General features: G+C 46.7%; 2 protein-coding genes across 2 annotated transcripts; one reads left to right on the forward strand and one right to left on the reverse strand.

Moving 5' to 3' along the window:
• Positions 1 to 312: 312 nt before the first annotated feature.
• Positions 313 to 1,458, forward strand: LOC127302524 (protein YY1). Its single transcript, XM_051332987.2, has 2 exons — positions 313 to 1,125; positions 1,262 to 1,458. The coding sequence occupies exons 1-2, from the start codon at positions 822 to 824 to the stop codon at positions 1,264 to 1,266; spliced, it is 309 nt and encodes a 102-aa protein (XP_051188947.1). The 5' UTR covers positions 313 to 821; the 3' UTR covers positions 1,267 to 1,458.
• Positions 1,459 to 1,474: 16 nt separating this feature from the next.
• LOC127302523 (plant UBX domain-containing protein 8) lies at positions 1,475 to 7,446 on the reverse strand. Its single transcript, XM_051332986.2, has 10 exons — positions 7,241 to 7,446; positions 6,243 to 6,304; positions 5,450 to 5,975; positions 5,248 to 5,342; positions 4,909 to 5,143; positions 4,634 to 4,822; positions 4,394 to 4,558; positions 3,363 to 3,506; positions 3,207 to 3,263; positions 1,475 to 1,882 (listed from the first exon to the last, which is right to left on the reverse strand). Exons 1-10 carry the CDS (start codon positions 7,322 to 7,324, stop codon positions 1,769 to 1,771), a joined length of 1,671 nt encoding a protein of 556 aa, XP_051188946.1. The 5' UTR covers positions 7,325 to 7,446; the 3' UTR covers positions 1,475 to 1,768.
• Between the last annotated feature and the right edge of the window lie 17,711 nt (positions 7,447 to 25,157).

A 25,157-nucleotide genomic window follows, 5' to 3' on the forward strand; every position in this document is an offset into this window, starting at 1 on the left:
GGGTTAGGGTTAGGGCTAGAGTTAGGGTTAGGGTTAGAGTTAGGGTTAGGGAATTCTTAAAAAATAGAACCATTTTTTACATAATGCATACTAGTAAATAAATAATAGAAACATAATATAAAGTAATATGAGAGAGAGAAAAAAGAAAAAAAGAAGAAAAAAATCTATATGCCGAGGGTGGCTGTCGGCATAGGGGGGCCATGCCCTATGCCGAGGGTAGCCCTCGGCGTCTTACCTGACGCTGTGACCGCGCCGTCGCGTCGCCGCTCTGGCAGCAGCTATGCTGGTACCTACGCCGAGGGCCTGGTAGACGCCGACGGCTGCCCTCGGCGTAGGAACCTGTACGCCGACGGTACCTAAACGCCGACGGCCGGCTTCCGGCGCTGCCCCGGCGAGGCCGTACGCCGACGGCCCCGACAAAAAGCCCTCGGCGTAGGGTTTGGCCGTCGGCGTCTCTGGCCATTCCTGTAGTGAACATCGAGTTTGTGGTATCCACCGTCTCCTGTTGGGCTTCTGCAGTAGGCCAGGTGCACGAATGAACGCTCAGTTCGTCGCCTCGCCGCAAGTGCACGCACGCGGCTGGCGTTCGGTTGGGTCACGCTCACACGCTTGCAGTGTCCCGCTCCTCCCGTCCGGCGCCGGCGGGAGCGCCCGCCGCGCCGCTGCGTACGTAGGTGAGCAACGCGAGGCTCGCCGCCTCGTCCCCTCCCTCCCCGCCACACCTATAAATCACGCCCTCCTGCCGCACCTAGCATCACGCAGCGCAAGCCACCGCACACACCTACCCAAGAAGCCATTCTCGACCAAGAGCATTAGCTGCAATGGCGGTGAGCACGGCCCAGCTGCAGCCGCGCGCTGTGGCGGCGCTGTGGGTGCTCCTCGTCCTCCTCCTGCTGGGGACGCGCGCGGCCGATGCGCAGCAGCAGGGCACCTGCGGGCAGCAGCTGACCGGGCTCGCCCCCTGCGCGCGCTACAGCGTGCCGCCGGCGCCCGGGCAGGCGCTGGCGGTGCCGGGGCCGGAGTGCTGCTCCGCGCTGGGCTCCGTGTCCCGCGACTGCGCCTGCGGCGCCATCGACATCATCAACAGCCTCCCCGCCAAGTGCGGCCTGCCGCGCGTCACCTGCCGTAAGAACCACCCCACTCAACTCAAACACTCGAGAACTCTTGATGCTGATTCATGCGCTTCTCTTCTCTTCATGTTCGTTAGCTGTAATAGCTGACAGACTACTGATATTTTTCCCCCGACTGTTGCTCCCTGCAGAGTGACTGCTAGCTGGTGCATCAGGCTAGCTCCATGCGCGAAGAAGAGTTGAAGAAGACGACGATGAACAATAAGAAGATTGCCGGTGGTCGTGCAACCATCGAGTAGCAGCCGAATCCAGCTGTGTTTCGGGAGTAGTGGCAACAGTGCAAGTGTTTACTGAAACTTTTATGAGTAATAACAAAATACTGAAACTTTACACAGCAGAAACAATTGCATTTTTTCACCTTCTATACCTCTGAAACAAACAATTTAACTACACGAATTACATATCCTGGATCTGTGCTGTTTGACGCTTTAGTTACCGTGACATTACATAATAAAACTGGAGGCTCAAAGTGTTGGCATCCATCATGGACCGCAAAAGAGCACCATTTGACCTCTACCACACAAATTCCTGACACCAATTTTACACTTTGTAGAACTCACCAAAAACCATATGCAAGTAAAGATATGTAAAACACCAACTCTCAGATGGTAACCCTACCCATGTCTAAATCTTTGCTTCTATTCGGTGATCTGCTCTATGAATAAAGCTTCCTGCTTGCTCGTTAACCCAAGTTCACTAAAAGATTGGTCACCATCGGCAGGGGTAAAAGCGCGTCTGGGATAAGTCCGTACCTGCATGATACACAAGAGTAGAAGTATGAGACAGGACTATTGTAAGAGCTGTACGATTTGATGCTTTAAAAAACATTAATACTGAAACAGTTACAGCGATCCTTGCAGCCTAGGGAGGTTCTCGCTGTGTTATTCACATTAGATAGACATGAATATAGATAGGTTATGGAACACAATGAACTGAGAAACTGCAAATAAAAAGAAGATAACTTCACAGTACCAATGGGTACCATCCAGTTTCTACAAACAAAATGTTCTACTCGCGTGTGTGCTTATGCATCCGCAGGGTTAACATTTTGTCGGAAGCCAGGTTAAAAACATTGTGTGAAGCCCTTCACTAGCAAAGCTGAGAAGCCATACACACTGCTAATGATATAATCAACGAGCATACATTGCAAAAATTGCTTACACCAAACATAGGGCCATTACAACAGCACGAACAAGAATGCTGGCAGAGAAGAATGGTCTCCACTGACAGCTCATAGCAGCCAAAGGAGCAAAAGAAAGCACTATCTGATGTCCTCTGATACGAGTAGCACTTAATATATAATGTATTCCAGAGCGAGCATGAGTCTTGTTGCTTATTATAAGCAACTACATCAACGCAATAACAATCTTTTTCATACGTCTAAGATTTCTTAATGAGCGAAATTATGTGTAGTCCTGCCAGGTTGCCACACCATGCATCTCAAATATTACAAGATTTCAGAATATCCAGTTTTGGTAGTGATCTATCAAAGTATATACCAACATGGCAACATGGTACAGTGTGGTTGGTGCTGCCTTTTGGAGATGTTGTGCTAATACGTGTTAGTTTTATAATATAATAGCACCAAGATATCGAAGACACTTGAAGCTTAAGAATGAATTTGTAGTCCATGCTCTCCCTAGAGAACCACATGGTTCATGCATATCTACAAATGCTACAGAAGCTTCTCTCAGAAAAATGCTACAGAAGCTTAGATGAAATAAACCTTGGGTCATAACTCATATCAACCTATAATTAGTCTGGGTAGCTCATGGCAGTACTTCATTTAATGAGGAAAACAAATATGCTGTAAAGATCATATGAACCTATTATTACATGATACTCCCTCCGTTCACTAATATAAGACGTTTTGGGCAAACTAAATTGGTTTGCCAAAAACGTCTTATATTAGTGAACAGAGGAAGTAGTATTTTATTTACAAACTCAGGTGACCACTAGCGTCTGACATGCTAGTTGATAAGGAAGAACACTAGGTTGCACTCATTTTTATCAACACAAGCTCTTTGTTGGAGTATCCATATGAAATATTATAGAAAAATAGCAATAGCAAATTACCAGTTTGTAGGTTCCTGGCCTGCAAGTCCGCCCAACATCTAAGAAATCAAAAAGGCACTGCGAGCAAACAAGCATGTCAGAAGACAGCATCATTGACAAGAGGCTAGTGTGATGAATGCTTCTATTTTGGAACCTGGCAGGTCAAAAGCAGTTTACCTGAAACTTATCAGATTTCAAAAAGCGACGCCCCTGTCGACTACCATCAGGCATGCGAACTACAAGTGTGATAACACCTTCCGCGTCTGACGGTGGCTCTGATGGCAATGATGCTTGTTTGGCGGCAAGACTTGACTCAAGCTCCTATTAATATAAAAAAATCAGGAACAGCATAAACAGCATATCACCAAAAGCGAACCAGAAAATGATCTGAGGAAGAGAACAAATAATAAATGCCGAGAAAGCATCAACGAAACAACACAAGCAAAGAGCTTGGTTATCATATTGGGCATGTTAGATACTTTGATTCATAGCTAGACTTTGCCAAGCTTTACCACGGGTGTGACTAATGTATGTTTCACTGCCACAATTTCTTAGCAGCTAGCCCACCTTTCATCTACTCATACCTTTTTACAAACCTCTCTAGTTTGATAGCCAAGTTCTTGAGGTCGAATACTCGATTGCACGTTTAACGTATTCTAGAAAAGAAGTTCCAAACCTTGCCCCAGTTGTGATGGCCAATTTATGCCAGACCTTTTGTGGCGTGTCACAGTTTACGATAAAAAGTGTGGCAAAATTCAGCTATCAACAAAATATGCCCCAAGTTTTCACGAACCTAAACACTATTACCACCTATATTATGAACATGGATCAACTCACACAGAAATTTGAAGGTTAAAAACAGTGAGCGCATACTCTTAGGTCTTGGCTACCTTGCTTCCACTAATCATAACATACTCTGATAAGTATTTCTTCCCAACAAAACCAAAAAAACATCAGCTACAAGCCTATAACAATGTATATGTCTTTACCAAAGCTAAATATCATTATTGTATATATTGCTTGAAAACGAAATCAAAAATAAGAACACTGTATCGTAAGATAAAATAAAACACTATTTTTACTAAAAACAATTAAGTACTGAATTTCATATAATCAAATCAGTGGTGTAATTATCAACCATTCACATGTCAGAAAGATTGTTACTTATCATGCAGTCATTTTCCAAACTATGTGTAACAGAAAGGTACCTCTTTCTCGAGTTGCTTTTTAAGTCTTTCCTCCTCCTCTTGCTTTTGTTTCTCAAGAGCAGATTCTCTTGCAGCAGTTTCTTGCAACTGACGCAGCTCAGCTTCTTGTAGAGTCTTCATCTCCTTTTCTTGATCAGCTTGGAGTGATGCCAGGTACTCGTCATCCTGTAATAAAAAATTAGAAGTTACCATCCGATATTTGTTGCACTCACCAACACTGTAAAAGCTTCAAATTCGGACCTGCTGCTCTCGTAATAACCGTTGTTCAGTTAATTCCGGTGGTGGAGAATGCACTACTTGGGGATAATGACTCGAGCTTGCATGGGATGGAATAGATGATGGATATGCTGGTGCTTCAGGAATTCCACCAAACATTGCAGCCTCAAGCATAACAGCTTCATCATGTTCCTCAGAAGAAATGCCACCCCACTTTTCGAAAAGAAGAATGTGAGCAACGAATTTAATACCGTTTATAATTTCATATTAATAAGGTGCAGATTATATGGTTATAATACCTCTGATGGGAAATCAGTTCTGCTATACTGGTGATCACTGTTTTCAGGCTGTGAACTTGAGGGAGGGCTATCAACTGGGACAATAGGCTGTCTTGACTCTGTGTCTCCAGAAGGGATGCGCCTAGAACGGCGTCTAACTAATGGCTCTTCTTCAACATCCTCAGTGTCCTCTTGTGAGCTCTCTCCATCTGTTAGTTGTGTCGATGTTCCAGCCATTCCTGTAACTAATTCTTGCCTCCAGAAAGGAAGAAAACACAAAAGGGATCAATTGCTATTAGCTTACCACACCATAAGGTTAGACTGAGGATGAAGAGCTAGCAGGTAAAAGTTAATATTCACCTTCCCACTGTTGCACCTGCAGTTTGCATGTCTTCAGAAGAATGATCCCCCAAATTTATTCCATCAAGATGTTGAGTCCGTTCTTGTTCTGCTGTCTGATTTTTATTCAATAAAAAATTAGGTAAATCAAGAGTTCAAGACTCAGCAAGCTCGTTGTAATCTATCCCCTATGCAGAGAGAGGAGAGAGAGTCAACAGCTTACATTTGCCAGCTCTTCAGCCTCTCTTTTTGAAGCTTCAATTGCAGCCCGAATCATTTCCTCTTCTATGTCATTGTCTGGCACATGAACCAGTGGAGGAGCAGTTGGCAAAGGAGGGTTTGGCTGCGGTGCACTGCTAGGGAAACTAGCATGCTGAGAGGATAGACCATATGGTAACTCATCCTCGTCATCATCAATTATGATGGTCTCACGACCTCCTGGGCCATACAAAGACCCATGCCCAGTGACATTCTCAATGATAGAAGCCTGGCCAGAAGGACCTGTTTGAATGTTGCTATCTTTAACATCGACAGTTGCCTCTATAGGGTGTGAACCTTGTGCATCATGACTGGCAGTACCAGCTGAGCCAGCTCTGTCAAAAACCATTTGCTGGAAATTTGGATCCATCAATGCAAAAGGGTCATGCAGAGCTTCAGGGTACAAAGATCTTTGAAATGCGTTATCAAGTGGTCCGTCCAGCTCCATATCATCAAGATTAACAGGCCCAATAGTTTGATTGATTGTGTTCCTGAAAAACACAAAGACATCAATGATCTGCTCTAGCGCAACACAGTAACTGTTCTCCCTCCTAGTCCAATCTACTTGTCATCTTAGCTAATTGCACATAGCACAAGCAATTAATGGCTAAAACTTTGAGGCAACCTACCCTTATTAGTTGAACGTGCATCTCTTTATTACCAATAAACAGTTCATATAGGGATATGGTACAAAAATGTGTCTTCGGAAAACACAAGTAACAAGCAATGTTTGTATACGGAAAACTAGAAACACGTACGCTGTGCCGGGTCCATCATTGAAGTACGAATTGACTGCCTGGTTAAGGTCACCAGCATGTTCCTGTGTGACATTCATCAATAAACCATTGTCAATATAGATATATAGATGGCAGTATGACATCGATGGCAAAATGATGCTCTTTTTAGGCAACACAATGCTGCATCTGAAGTTCTGAACCATCATTTTAGAGAGGATACCCAATAAGGGCATTCACGCAGTGATTTCATAGATAAGATTGGCATTTCAATTAACGTGGTATCCCAATTGTTGTGTGTGCTCGGAGTTAAAACATGGAAACATCAAGTATAAACTATCATGAGACCAAGCATAGGCAATATGCTCATCAGGGAATCCACATTATAAACTATATGTTTGTGTACATTCCATTCTAACAATGAAACTTAGATTAACAAATACGGGAAAGGAAACTGCAAGTAACTGCAAATTGGGGGTTACTCCCTCCGTTCTAAAATACTCTACATTCTAGCCCCAAAATTTGTTCTGAAATAGTCTACATTTTAGTTTTTGGTCAACAATAACACTGAAAACGAAGTGTTTTTGCTCTCTACGTTGTTATTTTCAATGCAGTTTTGATTGGTTGTTAACATATCTAAGTAGTACTAATAACTGCAATACAAGTTTATCTTATATCTAAGGAGTACTAGAATGGAAACTAAATCAGAACAGAGGGAGTAGGTAATAACCACTCCGGGCTGTCACGAGATTGATGCCGTAATTAGGTTCCATAACTGCACAAGCAGCAGCACAACGCAGCGCAGGTATTCACCACCAAATCGGGCACACACCTCAACCCCACCACGCGCAGGCCCCCTTTCCCCTAGGCCAGCCCAAACAACCTAGCACTGCGCGATCCGTACACGGCGCGGCCAAATCCACCGCCGGGGTCGAGCCGATTGCGCTAGATTGGGCGGGCGGGCAGATGAATCCAGTAAGGAAGGGGATAGGAGGAAGGGGGCGGGGAGAGTTGGGCGGTACCTCGAGGTTGCGGACGGCGACGGCCTCGTCGGCCCCGGTGATGCCGATGAAGGTGTCGATCGCCTCCTGCTGCGGCCACGCCATGGCGGGCGCCGGGGAGGGTGCGAGGCAGAGAAGGGGGAGCAGATGAGCGTGCGGGAGAAGGCAAACTCGGAGGGGAGGGGAGGGGAGGCGAGGAGAGTTGTGTCTGTCAAGTGGTGGTGGCCGGTGAGGGTCGTTTGCTTAAGCGCGTAATCGTACGAGGGACTCCACGTCTCACGTGGAATCTCATCTTTACCCCAAGCTTTCCCGGTACTTTCATGACTTGTCCTGCCTTTTTTGGCAATCGACTTCTTGTCACGCCTTTTTTGCACATCTACCATTCATCATTGTAATGCTGCTGAGGTAAAGGATCACTGTGACGGCATTTTGATCATTTGTCATTTTCTTCTGTGATGGATTTTTTTGCCAAACTTATCTGCACATTGATCATTGTAAAGCTGAGGCAAAAGATCTTGTATTTGCAGTCAATAGAAGGGCAAATCCTGGAAGTCCCAATATTTTGGGTTGAAACATCCTAAGACGTGTACAATGGTTGGTAAGAGCATCTCTAACAGAAACCGTAAACTGGCCAAAACCGAAAAATAAACGCAATTTTAAGGGTTCGGTTCGTAAATGTGCGCAGATCATATCGTAAAGTAGTCGAAACTGAAGAAAACAAAATCTGGCCGCGACCGAAACCCCTACGCGGCCTGTATTTGTAGGGGCCAAACGAGCGAACCGAACACAATCCCTAGTTTGCGCGCAAGGGAAGTTTCACCTCCTCCCAACCGCCGCGCCGCCGATCTGCGCGACCTCACCGTCCTCTGCGCCGCCGTCGTTCGATCTCGCCACCATGAGTCTCGAATCGACCCAGCCGGCCACCGTTGCTAGCTTGCAGGCCCCGCCACCCTCTCCCGCGGTCGCCGGAGCTTCCGCTACACCAACCACCCCCGGGACCCCCGACGTCGCTACCATGGTCTTGTCGACGAGCGTGCTCAAGCGGCGGCGCGCGGGAACGCATGTGGTCCTGCAAGCCGGTGCCACGGCGGCCAACGCTGATGTCCCGACTGTAGCCAAAGGGGCGGTCGCATCGAAGTCGAAGGCATCCCGCGCCAGACCGAAGAATTCAGCGCCGAAGAGGACGAAATTGAAGGCGATGACGAGTCGTGGCGCCCCGCCTCCGTTCCCATCCCCGTCAACTCCGCCTCCGCCGGAAGCCACCGCGAACGACGCCCAAGACGTGCTCGACGACGGGTCAACAAGGTACAAATTACAACTCTTCCTCGGTTTTCATTGCGAGTAGATATTGAGGCCCACCTCGTACATGGAGATGTTGGACGAGGTAAAAATTACCCCACTCGCTCCGTTCGACATTGGGATGGGTGGAGATGAGGACGACGCGGATGAAGGGGAAGAAGATGAAGGGGACGAGTGGTCGAGGTCGAGGCCGAGGGAAAGAGGAAGAAGAGACGGGCGAACAACTACACGGAAATAGAAGACGCGACCTTGTGCCGAGCTTGGGCCGCCGTGGGGATGGATGCAGTCTCCGACACCGATCAAACCGGGTGAAAGATCAGAGATGGTAAACCTAGAGGGGGGTGAATAGGTTTCTACAGATTTTAATTCTTTCTTTGCAATATTAGGCTTTGCGGAATATAAAGGTGAGCCTAATGCAAACTAGGTGAAACAACCTATAAGAGGATACAACTAACTCGAGCATGAAGGCTCTCACAGGCAGTTAAATCACAAGTAAAGAGTTCGGTTAGAGATAACCGATAGCACGTGGAGACGAGGGTGTATTCCCGTGTTCCCTTTCTTTGCAAGAAGGTACGTCACGTTTGGAGGAGTGGAGGTCCCACGAAGGATTCCCTGCGCCACGAAGGCTCACCCTATTCTCTGGAGCGGAGCCTATCCCACGAAGGAATAGCTCACTCACTTGTGGTAGACTTTGAGGTAGCCTCCAAACCTTCATTATCTTGTCAGGAGCAAATCCACAGCCCGGATGCTTCCGGGCCATTCTTGCCCACCTAGGGTTTCCAAGGAACCCTAGAGAGCAAGCTTCTTGATGAATACAAGGGGGGATGAGATTTGGCTTGGTAGAACTGTAGATCGGGTCCTCCTCTATCGTTTCCCCGGAGGGATTTGAGTTTGGGTGGAGGAGGAGAGAGATCTGAGGCTTTTGGTGTTTCTAACAATGGAGTATGAGAGAGAGAGCTCAAGAACAACTTGTAGTGTAGTTCCTACCGATTCAGAGGTAGGAGAAGGGGTATTTATAGTGTCACTTGAATTATGGCCGTTGCTCACTTGACACGTCATCAGATTCCCCGAGAAACCTGGTCAACCGGATTTGGCGCCGGATAGGCCGGCGCACGGGCCGGTCAAACCGGGCCAGCGACCGGACTGGCCGGTTTCAACTGGAGCTGGGACCGGGTCTCGACCGGGCGGGCTTCTGAGGCGTACTGGACTACGCCCGGTTGGCTCAAGCGCGGAGACCGGTTGGACGCCGGGGCGCCCGATCTGGAACCCGGTAACCGGGCCATGGACCGGATTGGCCGGTCCAAACCGGGCTGGCGACCGGACGCTGACCGGGTGCGCGCCCACCCTTACTGGACTATGCCCGGTTGGCACAAGCGCTGGGGCCGATTGGCGCCGGGCTGGCCGGTGCCAAGGCCGGTCTGACCGGGCCAGGGACCGGCCAAACTCCGAAAATCCTTTGTTGATTTTTCATCGAAGTGGGGGGCCTCCCATTGCCTTCTTGTTCCATTGCTACACCATTATACCTCTTTGGCTAATACCTGGGAATCATCTTGTAGACATGTATTAGTCCAAATACTCTAACACGGTGTCATAGTTACCTAAATAATGGATAAGGGTAAAATACCCTTACAATCTCCCCCTTTTTGGTATACGATGACAAACCGAGCTAGAGTCACATATAGATATTATGATAAGCTTTAAACCTTGATTCCATATGAGATATTAAGATAGCTCCCCCATAATGTGTGCACTTGGAGAATTTGCGTTTGAATGCAAAGTGCACCATTTGTGGAACATGAGAAGCTCCCCCAATATCTTTAGGAGACAAGCATGGTATGGACATGTGCATATCAAGATATATAAGCATATCACAGATAATCATCCTAACATAGAGATTTAAGCATATAGGTACATGTCCATACACGAATTATTTGAAGTAGCAAATGGTTCTTGGAATGAAAAGCAAGCAAATAAGCACAAGCCAAATAAGAAGCAAATAAAATGTCAAGCATGGCTTGTGCAACCAAGGACCCCGTAATCCTAGACTCTACTCTCTTCTCCCCCTTTGGCATTGGAACACCAAAAAGGCGAAGAAAAGAGGAGGGATGCTAGCGTTCCCATCAATAGAACTCGGTCCCCGCGGCGGGAGAGCTGCCATCACCATCATCATCATCCTCTTCATCATCATCGTCACCATACTGATCCTCATCTTCATCATCATCGTTCCTATGACCAGAAGTATCAGGGTCCTGAGCATACATGCGAGGATGACCACCAAAAGTGTACATGGAGGGATCAAAGTTCTGGAGCATCTCATCAGTAATGGGAGGCATCTCCCAGTTAGGTGCATGCACAGGCTCCATCTCAGGTCCAGAAGGAGGAACAGGTGACAAGGTATTAACTAGTCAATGCCTACGGATTGTAGACTAGGGTTTAGTTAGATGTAGAGGGCAAGTAGATCTCGAAGGTTTCAGCCGAAGAGTACTCGACGAATATAAAACTAAGGTTGTGCTGACAGTAAATTTGATTCTTTCTGCGTCCCTCGACTCCCCCTTATATAGGAGGCGGAGCCGAGGGATTCGTATTGTTCAAGTTACAGAGTCCGGGTAGGTTTCTAACTCCTCCCACAAGATTACCAATAATGCTTCCTATTACAACTCTAGCTTTCCTTAACAATATCTTGGGCTTCCGAGTCTTCTTATTCTTCGGGTAGTGGGCCTTCAGTAAACCCCGGGTACTATCTTCGGCAGGCCCATTGGGGATGCCTATGTCAGTAGCCCCCGAGATTTTGCTTGAATCGCAGAGTCAGGGAAAATCTCCACTGTTTATTTTTACTCGACAATTTAAAACTTTTCTATATTTCTTCACATAAATTTCTATATTGTGCAGGGATAATGGTAGTTGGGGCTAGTTCATATGACGGATCAGGTACTAGTTAACTGCTCTAGTGGCAATCCGCAAAAACCTACTTCAAAATCACGTCCCTGGACATGATCTCGGGATACTGGTGTAAACTTCGACAGGTGCCGCTTAAGGTCTTACCATTCTGTCGAGTCCCAGTTATATTTATCGGGTACCTAACGCGTCCGTTAGGATTTTTCTTCGTATCTGTTGATACGGATAAAAGTAGCAAACCAACGTCAGAGACGGCGCCACGCCTCACAGAACGGATCTGGGATCTTACCTTCGCAAAGTTTTGCGGCATTCAGAAATTGATCGCAACTTTGGCGTTCTGAGAATATATTGTCGAGTGCTTATTCGGCTGTTGGAATGGCACATTTTATTGAGTCAGAGATGACTTATATTGCTCTCCCGATGGGAGTATATGCAGAGTTATTTATAACTCGAAATATACTCTTTTGCTCTTCTATCTTTCTTCTTTTCATTCTTTCTTTCTTTTTTATAATTTCATCGGGCACGCGAACAGCGTTCCTGATGGGTGTAGCCCCCGAGGCTACAGCCAAGGACTTGTGCTTGGTTGTAGGCTCCACGCCTTATGCCGCTATATTTTCTTTCTCTCCCAAAGTTTTATAATTTCTCGGGTGCGCGAACAGCGCTCCCGATGGGAGTAGTCCCCGAGGCTATGAACAAATATTTGTATTTGATCATAGGCTCACGCCATTTCTATTTTGTCTTTCTTGATCATTTTATTTTTTCAAAGTAGTCCCCGAGCATTTGACCAAAAACTTGTATTTGATCAAAGGCTCTCCATTTTTGCATGTCGCCTTTTTATGCCGCTGTTGAGTCGAATTTTTCTCTCTGACAAGGTGACGTTATTGCTGACGGTAGCCACGATTGCGAATCCGAAAATTGCGAGAAGTTTTCTCCCGCTGCCTTGCGGGCCCAAATTATCCATTATCTTGACACGTCGTGTGGGTGGGGGACACACGTCCTCCGCTTTTACTGGCGCACGTACCGTAACTTCTCCAATGTTAAAATACTTTTTTACCCTTGTTTGTACGTGGTTATCATCTGGCGCATCCCTTTTCCATCCAACGGTCCGCCGCTTCGCCGCACCTCTATATAAGATCTCCTTCTTCTTCCTTGAGCACTTCCGCTCGCGCCGTTCTCCTACTCTCCTCTGCAAAACCTCCTCCTGCGCCCCACAACTTCCTAAACTCATCTTCTCTAAGCTGCATTCCTGCGCCATTGTTGATGCCACCGCGTCGGTTGATCAAGCGCAGCACGCCTGAATCGTCAATGGCTGCCGTAGATCTGGGAAGCGCGGAATGGGAGAGGTCCAAAATTTCCTCTCAGGACATCAATCTCTTGAAGAAGCTAGGGATTAGCAAAAAGCCCAAGGCGATGTGCTTCCCTAGTGAAGAAAGCTACCCAACCCCTCCAATGGGGTACCGGGTAAGTTTCGTCGACCATCTCATCCGCGGTCTTTCCGCCCCCATTCATCCTTTCCTCTGTGGATTGCTTTTTGTGTATGGTCTTCATCTTCACCACCTCACGCCCAACTCTATCCTCCATATCTCCATTTTCATCACCCTCTGTGAGGCCTTCCTTGGCGTCCAGCCTAACTGGGCGCTATGGAAGCGCATTTTCTTTTGTCGCCGCAATGGCTCTCCCAATATCGCCTATAATATAGGCGGCGTTGTTATTTCTGTTCGCCCCACAGTCGATTACTTCGACGTCAAACTCCCTGACTCAGTTCAAGGGTGGCGCAAAAAGTGGTTGTACATTCAGGAGGAGAACCATGGATGTGCTGAAGACAACATCCCTCCTTTTGATGGTGCCGAGAAAATCCTTCGCCGCCGCTCCTGGGATGCAGAGGCTACCGAAGAAGAAAAAACTTCGACAGAGGCCTTGGTGACTCGCATCCATGAGTTGCAAAATACTCGCGGCAAAGAATTGTCAGGTATCCAAATCACAGCGTATTTTCTTAGAACCAGAGTGCAGCCTCTTCAGGCTCGCAAATACCCACTCTGGAAATATGCTGGCGACGAGGACGCAGATCGGTTGTCAGCGGATTTGGAGGTCAAAGACTTAGAAAAGCTTGTCCGAAAAATCTCATCTCGCAGCAAAAAAGATTCTGTCCCTTCTTCTTGTCGTGTAAAACCGTACAGCGCCACCAATGCGCTTCCCAAGGTAAACTTTGTCGATTGATTTGTTATTGTCTTGCTATCTTTTTGTAACTCCTTTTTTGACATCTTCCCCTGTTTTTATATAGAACCATCCAAATCTTGTCTCGCTTCCTCCCCTCCCTGAAGGTGGAGAAGTCGAGGAAAGGGCCGTTGTCACCGACGACAACCAAGATGCCCCCTCTTTTGTGAATGAACCCGCAGATTCTCGAAAATCTGCGGGATCTTATGAAAAGGAGGCTGCCTCTGAAGGCACTGCATCATGACAATCTCCTCCTCCTGCTGTTTCTCCAAAGAACAAAAGGAAAATGAATGATGTCGAAGATTCCGGCACCTCCAAAGCCGAAGAAGCTGTTCCTTCACGTCAGAAGGCAGCTTATGATCCATACCTCGAGGCCCTCATCAGTTCGTAAGTCACCCCCTCTTTTTTTTCTGTACTCGAAGATAGTTGTCTACCTTGTTTTTTACTCCGCCAATATTTAATCACAGTGATGATGAGGGAGAAGCACCAGCTTTTGATGTGGCTGCTTGAACGAGTACGTCACATACTCTAGTTGTTTCGGAGACGCCAGTTGATGGAGAGGAATCCTCGCCTCCTCAACAAAACGTCGGCGCTTCTACTCCTCCTTCAAGCCCCCTTGTCCCTTCACCGAAAAGGACAAGGATTGAAACAATCCCGGAGCCTACTCTCCAATTGGGTAGCTCCTCTAACCCTCTCTTGGATGATGTAAGTTCTTAATTTTCTTGTCACTGTCTATATTTCCTCTGTTTGCTTCTTTATGCCATCATTTTTTCCCATACCGACATTTTCTTTCTTTGTCTTTCTTTGACAGCCTATGATCAAAGAGCTTATTCGCATCGGTGCCCAATTCATTGGGTATCGTGAGTATGCTGATGGGCGAAGGTAATGCCTTGCTGCTTCTTTTTGCCCTTGCCTTCTTACTCCTTTGTTGTCGACGTTTTTAACTAAATTTAACTTTCTTGGCAGAAAAACTGGCAGAGGTCAACGAGCGTGCCAATACACTTGCTCAAAAATTAGAGCAAAGTGAAGAGGCTCGTAAGAAGGCCGAATCAGATGCTATTCAAGCTAAGGCAGAGGCTGACAAGGCCAAGACCGATGCTGCTGGTGTCGAAGATCTTAAGAAGAAACTTCACGATGCCGAGACTTCGCTGAGCGAGCATATAGCCGCACAATCTGCTCGCGAGGAAACGATTATTAAACGCCTAAGGTCGCAAAACTGTCGCTTTGTCAGTAAGTATCTGAACCACTTCACATCCTTTGGACTTTCTTTCCTTCACTCGTTTGTTGATCAATAAGTTTTTATCTTGACAGGTAAAACATCTCAAGAATTTGAGCTTGAAGATCCCGACAATGATTCTCTTCTTGACGCCCTTTCGTTCCTTGAGTTTCATGGAACAGAAGCACGCGAGGGCATTGATCAAGCTAAAGCAGGGCTGTCGCGACTCTTCCCCTACTTCTTCCCGAAGAAAGAGGAACCCGCAACTTTCCTTACTCTTGCCAAGTGCTTTAATCCGCCAGAAGATCTTGGGCTGAAAGTTCGCCAGGAAAATATGAAGGTCGCTGTTGAAAGCACTGTTGCCTTGGTCGCGATAGCCAACAAACTATCGACTGGGCGAAAGTAGGCGACACAGAACAGATAGAGCAGACAAAATGGCGATCGTTGATCAAGGCGGCAAAGCCCAACACGAAGAAAATCCTGTCCTATCTCGGGATCAAGCCATCGTCAACTCCTAGCTCATCAAAGCCGGAGGTCTAGTTGAATGTCCCTTCTTTTTATTTTTCCTGTTTCTTTAGCTATTGTCGCCATATTAGTTTTGGCGACAATTACCTTAGTAGTCCTTTTGAAGAACTCCTTCTGTAATATCCATGTAAATTTCTTGAAGATCAATGGAATTCTGTCTTGTGCAATCCTTTGATATTGGAATTTTCTTTTCCAGTTGATATTTGATAACTACTCTGCCAATCCTCATTCTGCCGATACTTCTCCTGCTTCCTCCTTCTCGAAGAAAACACTAGTCAATGATAACTTCATCGAAGGTTCTTCAAGACAACATTTGTCGCAAGATTTGCAAGAATTGCGCCAACAACTCCAATCCATGAAGAAACAAACTCTTGCGATGATGGAACAATCTCGACAAGCGTCCGTGAGAGAGAATATTGCTCTTCAACAGGCAAAAGAAGCCATTGCTGCGAAGGATGCTGCATTCTTGAGGCTACGAAGCTTCCTCTCGAGAAAATTATATGCTCTGACTAATGATCGACGCCAGCCTGGACATGACAGGTATGTTTCCTGTTCATAACCATGCTGGATGTTATTTTTGCTATTTTTCCTTCCTTATCAATTTATTTGCTGTACCAGGCTCATTTTTGGATACTGCTGCCGAAGATCAACGTGTTGAAGCTCGAGCCAATGTTCTGCTCAGACTGGCTGCACAACATGGTTCTAACTTTTGGGTTACTCCTGAGCGTACCCGTCAAATTATTAGATTCCAAGATCGCGCGGCTCAGGTCCGTGACTTCCTTGACTTCTGTACGAAGACTTTATTTTTAGTTTATGGAACCATGTTCCCTCGCAACAAGATGCCAGAAACTCTTCCTGCATTAATGGAAAATTTCGAGATGCTCCTCGAATCCATGGCTTTGTGCGGGCTCAACTCTCTGCTGGCGCAAGATTTGCTATGATGATGATAAAGATTTGCTATCCAAAATTGCCCATGGATCAAATTGTTCCCACGTGCCTGGCTAAAATGTCGAAGAAAAAGAGAAACATGGGCAAGATTGATGATCTGGTGACTCCTGTAGCCGAAGATATGATGGATGAACTTCTTCGGATGGATGCTGAGTTCTTTGTGAAGGGTAGCTATGCCGAACATAGTACTCGTCCTTCTAATGAACGAATAACCATAGACCATGTGCTAGGTATCCATTGAGGGTTTTTTCCTTTTTCTTGCTGTAGTTTCACCATTGATACGTCTTTGTGAACATGATCTATATTGTAAAGCTGTCAACTCTGTAAGTATGTATTGTTTCTATTTTTGATCGTCGAGCCCCCTAGCCTTTGGCTGGAGCTTATACTATTTTGTTATCCCAAAGATTTTTCTCTTATTGCGAGAAGGTATATATATTTCGCTATCAATGGGCACGAGCCCTCGAGTGTCTTGGTGGTGACGTTCTATATTTTTGTTGCGAGGTTTTCAGACCAAAGCAATAATATTTTGGCGAGTACACTATATTTATAGTTGTTAGCTTCCGATGTTCTATTTGGCGAGGTATTCTTGTACCAAGGCGAAATATTTCGGTAAGTCTAGTTTATCTATATTGTATATATTTTGTAACTTGAAGACATTGAGCCCCCGAGCATGTCGAAGAATAAGAAGTATATCTCCACTATCTTTATTATATTGCAGCACCGCGAGCCCGCCTCATTAAAAACCTTTCCGGCCCCACTCGGTGCCCCGAAAAGGAAAAGAGTGCGTCTGAAAACTCGCGGGCGTTTCAGTACATTGTATTTTTACAGAGGAGGACTATATTTCGACTCTAAGCGTAGAACCGCCTGAGCTGTGCCACGTTCCAGGGGTTTTTCTCGGGAACTCCTGTCTTCTTGTCTTTTATCCTGTATGCTCCTCCTTCGATTACTTCCGTAATGACGTAGGGGCCAAGCCATGTCGACTCGAGTTTTTCAGTACGCTCTTGATTGAGTCGCAAAACTAGGTCTCCAACTTGAAAAGATCTTGGTTGCAAACATCGACTGTGGTAGTTTTTCAGGTCCTGCTGATATTTAGTTACCCTTGACAATACTTCGTCTTGAGCTTCGTCGAGTGCGTCGACGTCGTCTTCCAATGCTTTCCTGGAAACTTCTTCGTTGTACTCTGTGACTCTGGGGGAGTCGCGCTCTATTTCTATCGGCAGTACTGCCTCTGCTCTGTGGACAAGGAAAAACGGGGTCTCCTGTGTTGCTGTATTTGGTGTTGTTCGGATGCTCCATAACACACTTGGTAACTCTTCTGGCCAGGTATGTCGAGCTTTTTCCAGTGGTCCTAACAAGCGTTTCTTGATGCCGTTACAGATGATACCATTGGCTTTCTCGACTTGACCATTGGTTTGAGGATGTGCAACTGACGCGAAGTGCAATTTGATGCCTACCTCTGCACAGTACGCCTTGAACTCCTTTGACGTAAAGTTGCTGCCATTGTTTGTGACGATGCTGTGAGGTGCTCCAAACCGAAAAACAATGCCCTTCACGAACTTTATTGCTGATGCTGCATCTGGTGAATTTATCGGCTTTGCTTCTATCCACTTGGTGAATTTGTCAACAGCAACCAACATGTACTCGTATCCTCCTGGAGAAGCTTTGTGTAATTTTCCCACCATATCGAGACCCCACTGAGCAAAAGGCCAAGATAAGGGTATTGGCATTAATTCTGATGCCGGAGAGTGAGGTTTTGCGGCAAATCTCTGACATGCGGCACAAGTTCGCACTATTTCCTTCGCGTCCTCAATCGCTGTCAACCAGTAGAATCCTGCTCGAAAAACCTTGGCTGCAATAGCTCGACTGCTTGCGTGATGACCACATACTCCTTCGTGTACGTCCTTCAGAATTATCCTTCCTTCTTCGGGTGTAACGCACCTTTGTAACACACCCGAGATACTTCGCTTGTACAACTCCCCTTTGACCACCGCGAAAGCTTTGGATCGCCTAATAACTCGCCTTGCTCCAACTGGATCGTAGGGTATTGTTTTTCTTAGGATGTATGATATGTACGCCTGCATCCATGGGATTTGCACCATCAATACTAGATCCTGTTCCTCTTCTTCTTCTTCCAATGCTTCTTTCGCAGCCCCCGAGGGTTTCTCGCTCTTCTCCTTCTTTATTAATTTCTTCGGCTTCGTGGATCTTTCTGTTATCTCTTCCCAGAACACACCTGGGGGAATTGCTAGGCACTGCGACCCGATGTTTGCAAGAACATCGGCTTCATCATTGCTCAGCCTACTGATATGGTTTACTTCGCATCCGTCAAACAGCTTCTCCAGCTCATTATACATCTCTTTGTACGCCACCATGCTATCATTGACCGCATCACATTGGTTCATGACTTGCTGAGCTACCAATTGTGAGTCACCAAATATTTTTAGTCGAGTTGCGCCACAGGCTTTTGCCATCTTCATCCCATGTATAAGGGCTTCATATTCTGCCTCATTATTAGATGCGTTTGGGAACGTCATCCGCAAGACGTATTTCAATTTGTCGCCTTCAGGCGATATGAGTATTATCCCTGCTCCAGCTCCTTCTAACCTTTTGGACCCGTCGAAGTTCATAGTCCAGGTTCTCGATAAATCCGGAGGTCCTGTGTTTTGCAACTCCATCCACTCTGCGATGAAGTCTGGTAGAATTTGTGACTTTATTGCCTTTCTTTTTCATACGTGATGTCCCGAGGAGAAAGTTCTATTCCCCAAAGGGAGACACGGCCTGTAGCTTCTGGATTATTGAGTATGTTGGATAAAGGTGCCTCATTGACCACTATTATCGGATGCACCGAAAAATAGTGGCGCAATTTTCTTGCGGTTGTGAATACTCCATATGCTAGCTTTTGGTACTGCGGGTACCTCTGTTTTGAAGGCGATAATACTTCGCTGATGAAATATACTGGCCTCTGCACTCCATGGAGTTTTCCTTCTTCTTCTCTTTCGACAACTAGTGCCGTGCTGACCACCTGAGGTGTAGCCGCAATATATAACAGGAGCGGTTTTTTCTCTTTTGGCGCCACTAGAATTGGTGGTGTCGAAATTTTCCGTTTGAGGTCCTCGAAGGCCCTATCTGCCTCTTCGTTCCACTGGAACTTCTCTCCTTGTTTGATTAGGGCGTAGAATGGTAGCGCCTTTTCTCCCAGCCAGGCGATGAATCTGCTTAAAGCCGCGACTCGCCCAGTTAACTGTTGTATTTCCTTCAACTTTGTTGGCTTCCTCATTGTTACGATTGCTTGGATTTTTTTGGGATTTGCTTCAATCCCTCTTGCTGAAACTAGGAACCCGAGAAGTTCTCCTGCAGGGACGCCGAAAGAACATTTCGTCGGATTTAACTTAAGACAAAATTTGTCGAGGTTGTCGAAAGTTTCCTTCAAGTCCTCGATTAATGTTGCCCCCTTTTTTGATGTGATGACGACATCGTCGATGTACACTTGTACATTTTTCCCAATCTGTGTTGCTAGGCACTTCTGCATCATCCGTTGATATGTTGCTCCCGCGTTTTTCAACCCAAAGGGCATTGTTTTGTAACAAAATACGCCATACGGTGTGATGAACGCAGTTTTGGCTTCGTCGTCTTCTTTTAATCTGATCTGGTTGTAACCAGAATATGCGTCCAAGAAGGAAAGATGTTCACATCCTGCCGTGGAGTCGATAATCTGATCGATCCTTGGGAGGGGAAAGTGATCCTTTGGACAATGTTTATTGAGGCACGTGAAGTCGACACACATGCGAAGGACTTTCGTGTTTTTCTTCGGCACCATCACTGGGTTAGCTACCCAAGTGGCCTCGGTAGATATCTCTTTGATGAAACCAGCTTCTCTAAGTCGATCAATTTCTGACAGCATGGCTTTGCGGTTTGGTTCCGAAAAACGCCGCAAAGGTTGCTTGATTGGTCTCGCGATAGGATCCAAGTTTAGGTGGTGCTCGGCAAGTTCCCTGGGTACTCCTGGCATGTCAGCTGGACACCATGCGAAGATTTTCCAGTGCTCACGGAGGAACTCGACGAGCGCGCTTTCCTATGCGAGGTCCATGTTTGTTGCGATGGACGTTGTTTTCTTTGGATCTGTCGGGTGAATCTGCACTTCCTTAGAATCTTTTGCTGTATTGAAAGTTGATTCCTTGTTGGGCCTCCCTACGTACAGCGGCAAAGACATCATAATCAGTCATGAGCCTTGACGCTGCGTACTCTACTGCATCCCAAAAAGTTTCGATAGTCGATGAAAATCTTTGTCGCATTTATCGGCTAGCGCGAAGCTTCCTTTGACTGTGATTGGTCCCTTAGGTCCAGGTAACCTCCAAAGCAAGTACGTGTAATGTGGTACCGCCATAAACCTGGCATATGCTGGTCGCCCCAACAAAGCGTGATACTGCGACGGGAAATCCACAACTTTGAATTCCAACCTTTCTATCCTGTAGTTTTCTCGGGTCCCAAACTGAACGTCGAGATTGATCCTCCCCAGTGGGTAACTTGGCTTCTCTGGTGTGATACCGTGGAAACGTGTGTCGGTTGGTTTCAAATTTGCGAGGAAATATTCATTTTCCTTAGCGTATCTGCGTACATAAGGTTTAAGCTGCTGCCGCCATCTATGAATACTCGAGATACATCGAATCCCGCAATTATCGCTGGTAAGATTAGTGCTGATCGCCTGGTCGAGGAACTTGTTGTGGATGATCAGCTATTGTGAAGCCAATATCTTGCCCCGACCGGTTAAGGTACTCGATTGTTGGTGGTGGCATCTTCTCCGCCATAAACACTGTCGCGAGATTACTTTACGAGCTCTATTGGATGGCCTGCCTTTCTGAATCATCGAGACCGCTCCGTTAGAGTTAGGATCGACTTAGGGCGGTGGAGCAGGTGCTGCAGCTATTCTGAGCTGATGTCGATTTTCATCTCAGAACCGCGGGAGGAGGTGGCAAGTGAATCTCACTCCTAGGTCCTTGAGGATTTCTCGTGTGCTGCCTGAGCGTTTGCATGTCCTGCCCATCTTAACATTGCCTGGAAATTTCGGCAATCCTTTTGCAAGTGTCCTGACTGTCTTTTTCCATTGCTATCGAGAAAGAAATGCATCTGACACGGCCCGTTCATCATCTCTTCGGGAGACACAAAAGGTCTCTGGAACCTTGGCCCGTTATTTTGCATGTTATCTCTATTGTCGCCTTGCTGTGCATTACTTCTCTGGTAGTCATCTCTACTGTTTCCTCCATTGTTTCCCCGAAAGCCAGCCGATATCTGGCCAGGTGCATCGTAGCTTGAAAATTGACGGGGGAATCGACGTCTATTTTGAAAATTTCGACTACGATCTTCCTCTGGGGACCTATGTTGTTTGTTATGTACCGCATCTTCGCCATCTGCCCATCTGTTTGCTATCTCCATTAAAGCTGATACTGTTCTTGGGTTTGTCCTCCCCAAGTCCTCCACGAAATCTCCTCGTCGAACTCCTGCAACAAATGCATCTATCGCTCTTTCGTCAGATATATTTTCTGCCGAGTTTTTGATGATGTTCCACCTTTGGATGTACTTCCTCATTGATTCATCATGCTTTTGTCGACATGACCTCAACTCCTCTAGTGTCGTAGGTTTCCTGCAGGTTGACCGGAAATTCTTGATAAACACGTCCTCGAAACTTTCCCAGCTGTCGATGGAACCTGGGGGAAGCTTTTTTATCCATGATCTGGCGGCTCCGCTCAGATGTATCTGGATGCTCTGCATGGCTGTCGCTCTGGTCCCGCCTATCAATTTTACTGTCTCGAGGTAATCCACAAGCCAATCCTCGGGATCTTGCAGGCCATCGAATTTCTTGAAACTATCGGGTAGCTTGAATCCTGATGGAACTCGAGTTTTTCGGACCCGTCGTGTGAAACATGGAAGTCCACACATGTCCTCTTCAGCAAGTTCTGGTGAATGCCGACGTTCCCTTCTTTCTTGTTGCGCTCTATCAACTCTGGCCTGAGTTGTTGTGTCCCTGGCTCCACTTGCTCTTGGTGGATCTTGCACTGCTGCGGTAGGTCTCGGACTATTTTGCCTTGCAGTTCCTTCGGGAGGTGTAGCTGTGAACGCTGCTCCCATGGCTCCACATCCTGCCATGGCCATGTTGTACAACGCTTCTCTTGGATCTCCGGGAGGTGGCCTGGACGCTAAGATGAAAGCTTGTGTCGCCATGTATCCTGCTTCCGGTGTTTTTGGGATAATATTCCCCCTCGTGTCGATTGACATAAAGGACATGTCAAGGTTTTGGATTAGAGTCTCTCTTTCAGCTTCCGGTATGTTTTCTCCGAGCTTCTCTGTGACTATCTCCCGAAGTTTCTGAGTGTCGACTTAATTCCGCTCATCGCCTGCTTGATGTGGAAGCTGCCTCCCTTCTCCTGTTCAAAGCAGCTGTCTGTTTTTCCAATTCTCTTCCAGCTCGGGCGAGTCTATATTGATAAGCTTGCAATTCTTCGACCGTAGCAGTTGTCTCCATTGGTTCAGAGCCATCCAAAGCTTTCGCAGCTCTATCCCAGGCTGCTTGTGGAAGTTGAACTCTGACACGTGGTGTGGGCCCGACATATTTAGTGCCCAAACCTCTCCTTAGATCTGAGGGATCGACATAGGGGTTTCCCAAATCGTCGAAAGCCTCTGATGTTTCTTCTTGATCGCGACTTGCTTCTCCAATGGCATAAACTTGGTGATATTTTGGGGTTTTCACTTTGCTTGGTTTGGTGACACCATTATAGAGATTGGTGAAGACCTTCCCAATAGAGATGGATTTGTCGATGAAGTCGAAGCTGTCGGTGTCGCTTGAATCATCGCTTATATAGGAGTCCGCAGATGACTCGAAGGACATGTCGCTGAAGATCTTGGCGAGTTTTTCGCTTGCCCTGCTGCCGATGAAGCGTGGCGACGAAATCTCCTTGTCGTTTGACTCGATGGATGATACTGAGTTTGAGAAATCAAGACCAACCGCTGATAATCCCGACGAGATCGGAACTTCGAGACGATACGCTCCTTCTTTCTCGACGCGGAAGTGGAACTTTCCAAACGTCATCTTCATGGGCTCCTCCAGATACGCATATGCATCCAAACGGGAGGGCGGGTGAGGAATAAAATCAACGAGACCAGTTTCGATATGTTTACCTCTGTCCATGATGTTGCTTGATACTGATGAAGTCGGCGATCTTGAACGTGCCATCGAGATCAGCTCCTTGTCGCCTCTAGATCCCACAGACGGCGCCAATTGACAAGGTATTAACTAGTCAATGCCTACGGATTGTAGACTAGGGTTTAGTTAGATGTAGAGGGCAAGTAGATCTCGAAGGTTTCAGCCGAAGAGTAATCGACGAATATAAAACTAAGGTTGTGCTGACAGTAAATTCGATTCTTTCTGCGTCCCTCGACTCCCCCTTATATAGGAGGCGGAGCCGAGGGATTCGTATTGTTCAAGTTACAGAGTCCGGGTAGGTTTCTAACTCCTCCCGCAAGATTACAAATAATGCTTCCTATTACAACTCTAGCTTTCCTTAACAATATCTTGGGCTTCCGAGTCTTCTTATTCTTTGGGTAGTGGGCCTTCAGTAAACCCCGGGTACTATCTTCGGCAGGCCCATTGGGGATGCCTATGTCAACAGGAGCATTTCTTGCAGCCATGAAGTCATTTTGGCGCCTCCTGGTTTCTTGGTTCAAGGCAAGGCTTTGATGTGCAACATCATTGGTATTCTTGCACATCTGCCACAAGCTGGAGAGGAACCGTGAGACACCATGCTGTGGACGCCTAGAGTAGCTGGAGCTAGCAGGGTCATGACTTTCCTTGGACTGACACTCAGAAGGCATCATGGAGGGGATGTCCGGTCTATCTCCTTGGATAGGTACCTTGAAGGCTTCCATCTTGACCCGTTCACCTTGCGTATTGTGAGGTGCTTGCACAACCTTGTTGATGAGCAGCTGAATGTACTGAGCATAGTTTGGAGTCATCCTTTCACGAACAGAGCCCCTCAGTTCACAGTAGAGGAGATCACAGCCATCAATGGTCTTCTGGTGCTCAGGGTGGTAGTAGTACATCAAGTTCAGATGGTATCCACGGCATTCACTTGTATCTCCGGACTTGCTGATGAGATTATCACGGAATAGCTTGGCAAGTACAAGGTAGGAGTAGTACATGCCAGAGATAGTGGGAGGGCCAGCTGTGGGTTCCGGAGGATAGCAGAAGGCAATGTCCCCTTTAGTGAACTTGTTCTGAGAGTATATCTTGAAACCACGAGCACGACCACCAGCAAACCCCATGGCTTCACAGAAATCAAGATAGTTGCAAGTATACTTCTCTTTGCATGTCATCCAAGTCATAGTGCGAGCTGCGTCATCATGGAAAAACACTCTGCAGTGAAATTGCCTCACCAGGATTGGACAATAGCACCCATAAGTAGGCGTCAGGCACATGAGCTCAAACAGCCCCATCCGCTTCAAGGTCTCAACCACAAAGTGATACTTGGTGGCTTCATGCATTGTAAGAACATCCTTGATGGCCTTGGGCATCACAATGGTACCATTCTTTATGCACTCTCGGGTGTTGTTGTACTCATCCCACATCACTTGTTGTGTCTTGGTCCAGAAAAACTTATCCCCATGAGTGTAAGTGTGTTCCTCATAGCGATAGGGGTTGTCCTCTCGAAGTCTTCTCCATGCACCAACATGTACAGAGCCAACATTAAACGTTGGCAGGCTCTCAATAAGATCATCATCTTGTGATGCATGTTTATCTTTCTTCTTGTTGGCAATGGACTTGGTTCTTCCAGATGAGCTACCAGGACCAGT

The sequence above is a fragment of the Lolium perenne genome, chromosome 5, assembly GCF_019359855.2.
Source record: "Lolium perenne isolate Kyuss_39 chromosome 5, Kyuss_2.0, whole genome shotgun sequence".
Classification (NCBI taxonomy): Eukaryota; Viridiplantae; Streptophyta; class Magnoliopsida; order Poales; family Poaceae; genus Lolium; species Lolium perenne.

Bases quoted from the DNA above. Each gene is read 5' to 3' on its own strand.
- LOC127302524 (XM_051332987.2), top strand. From the start codon at position 822: ATGGCGGTGAGCACGGCCCAGCTGCAGCCGCGCGCTGTGGCGGCGCTG.
- LOC127302523 (XM_051332986.2), bottom strand. From the start codon at position 7,324: ATGGCGTGGCCGCAGCAGGAGGCGATCGACACCTTCATCGGCATCACC. The intron at 6,305-7,240 runs GTACCGCCCAAC...AATGTCACACAG, and splicing joins TCGCCGTCCGCAACCTCGAG to GAACATGCTGGTGACCTTAA. The intron at 5,343-5,449 runs GTAAGCTGTTGA...AATAAAAATCAG, and splicing joins AGGCTGAAGAGCTGGCAAAT to ACAGCAGAACAAGAACGGAC.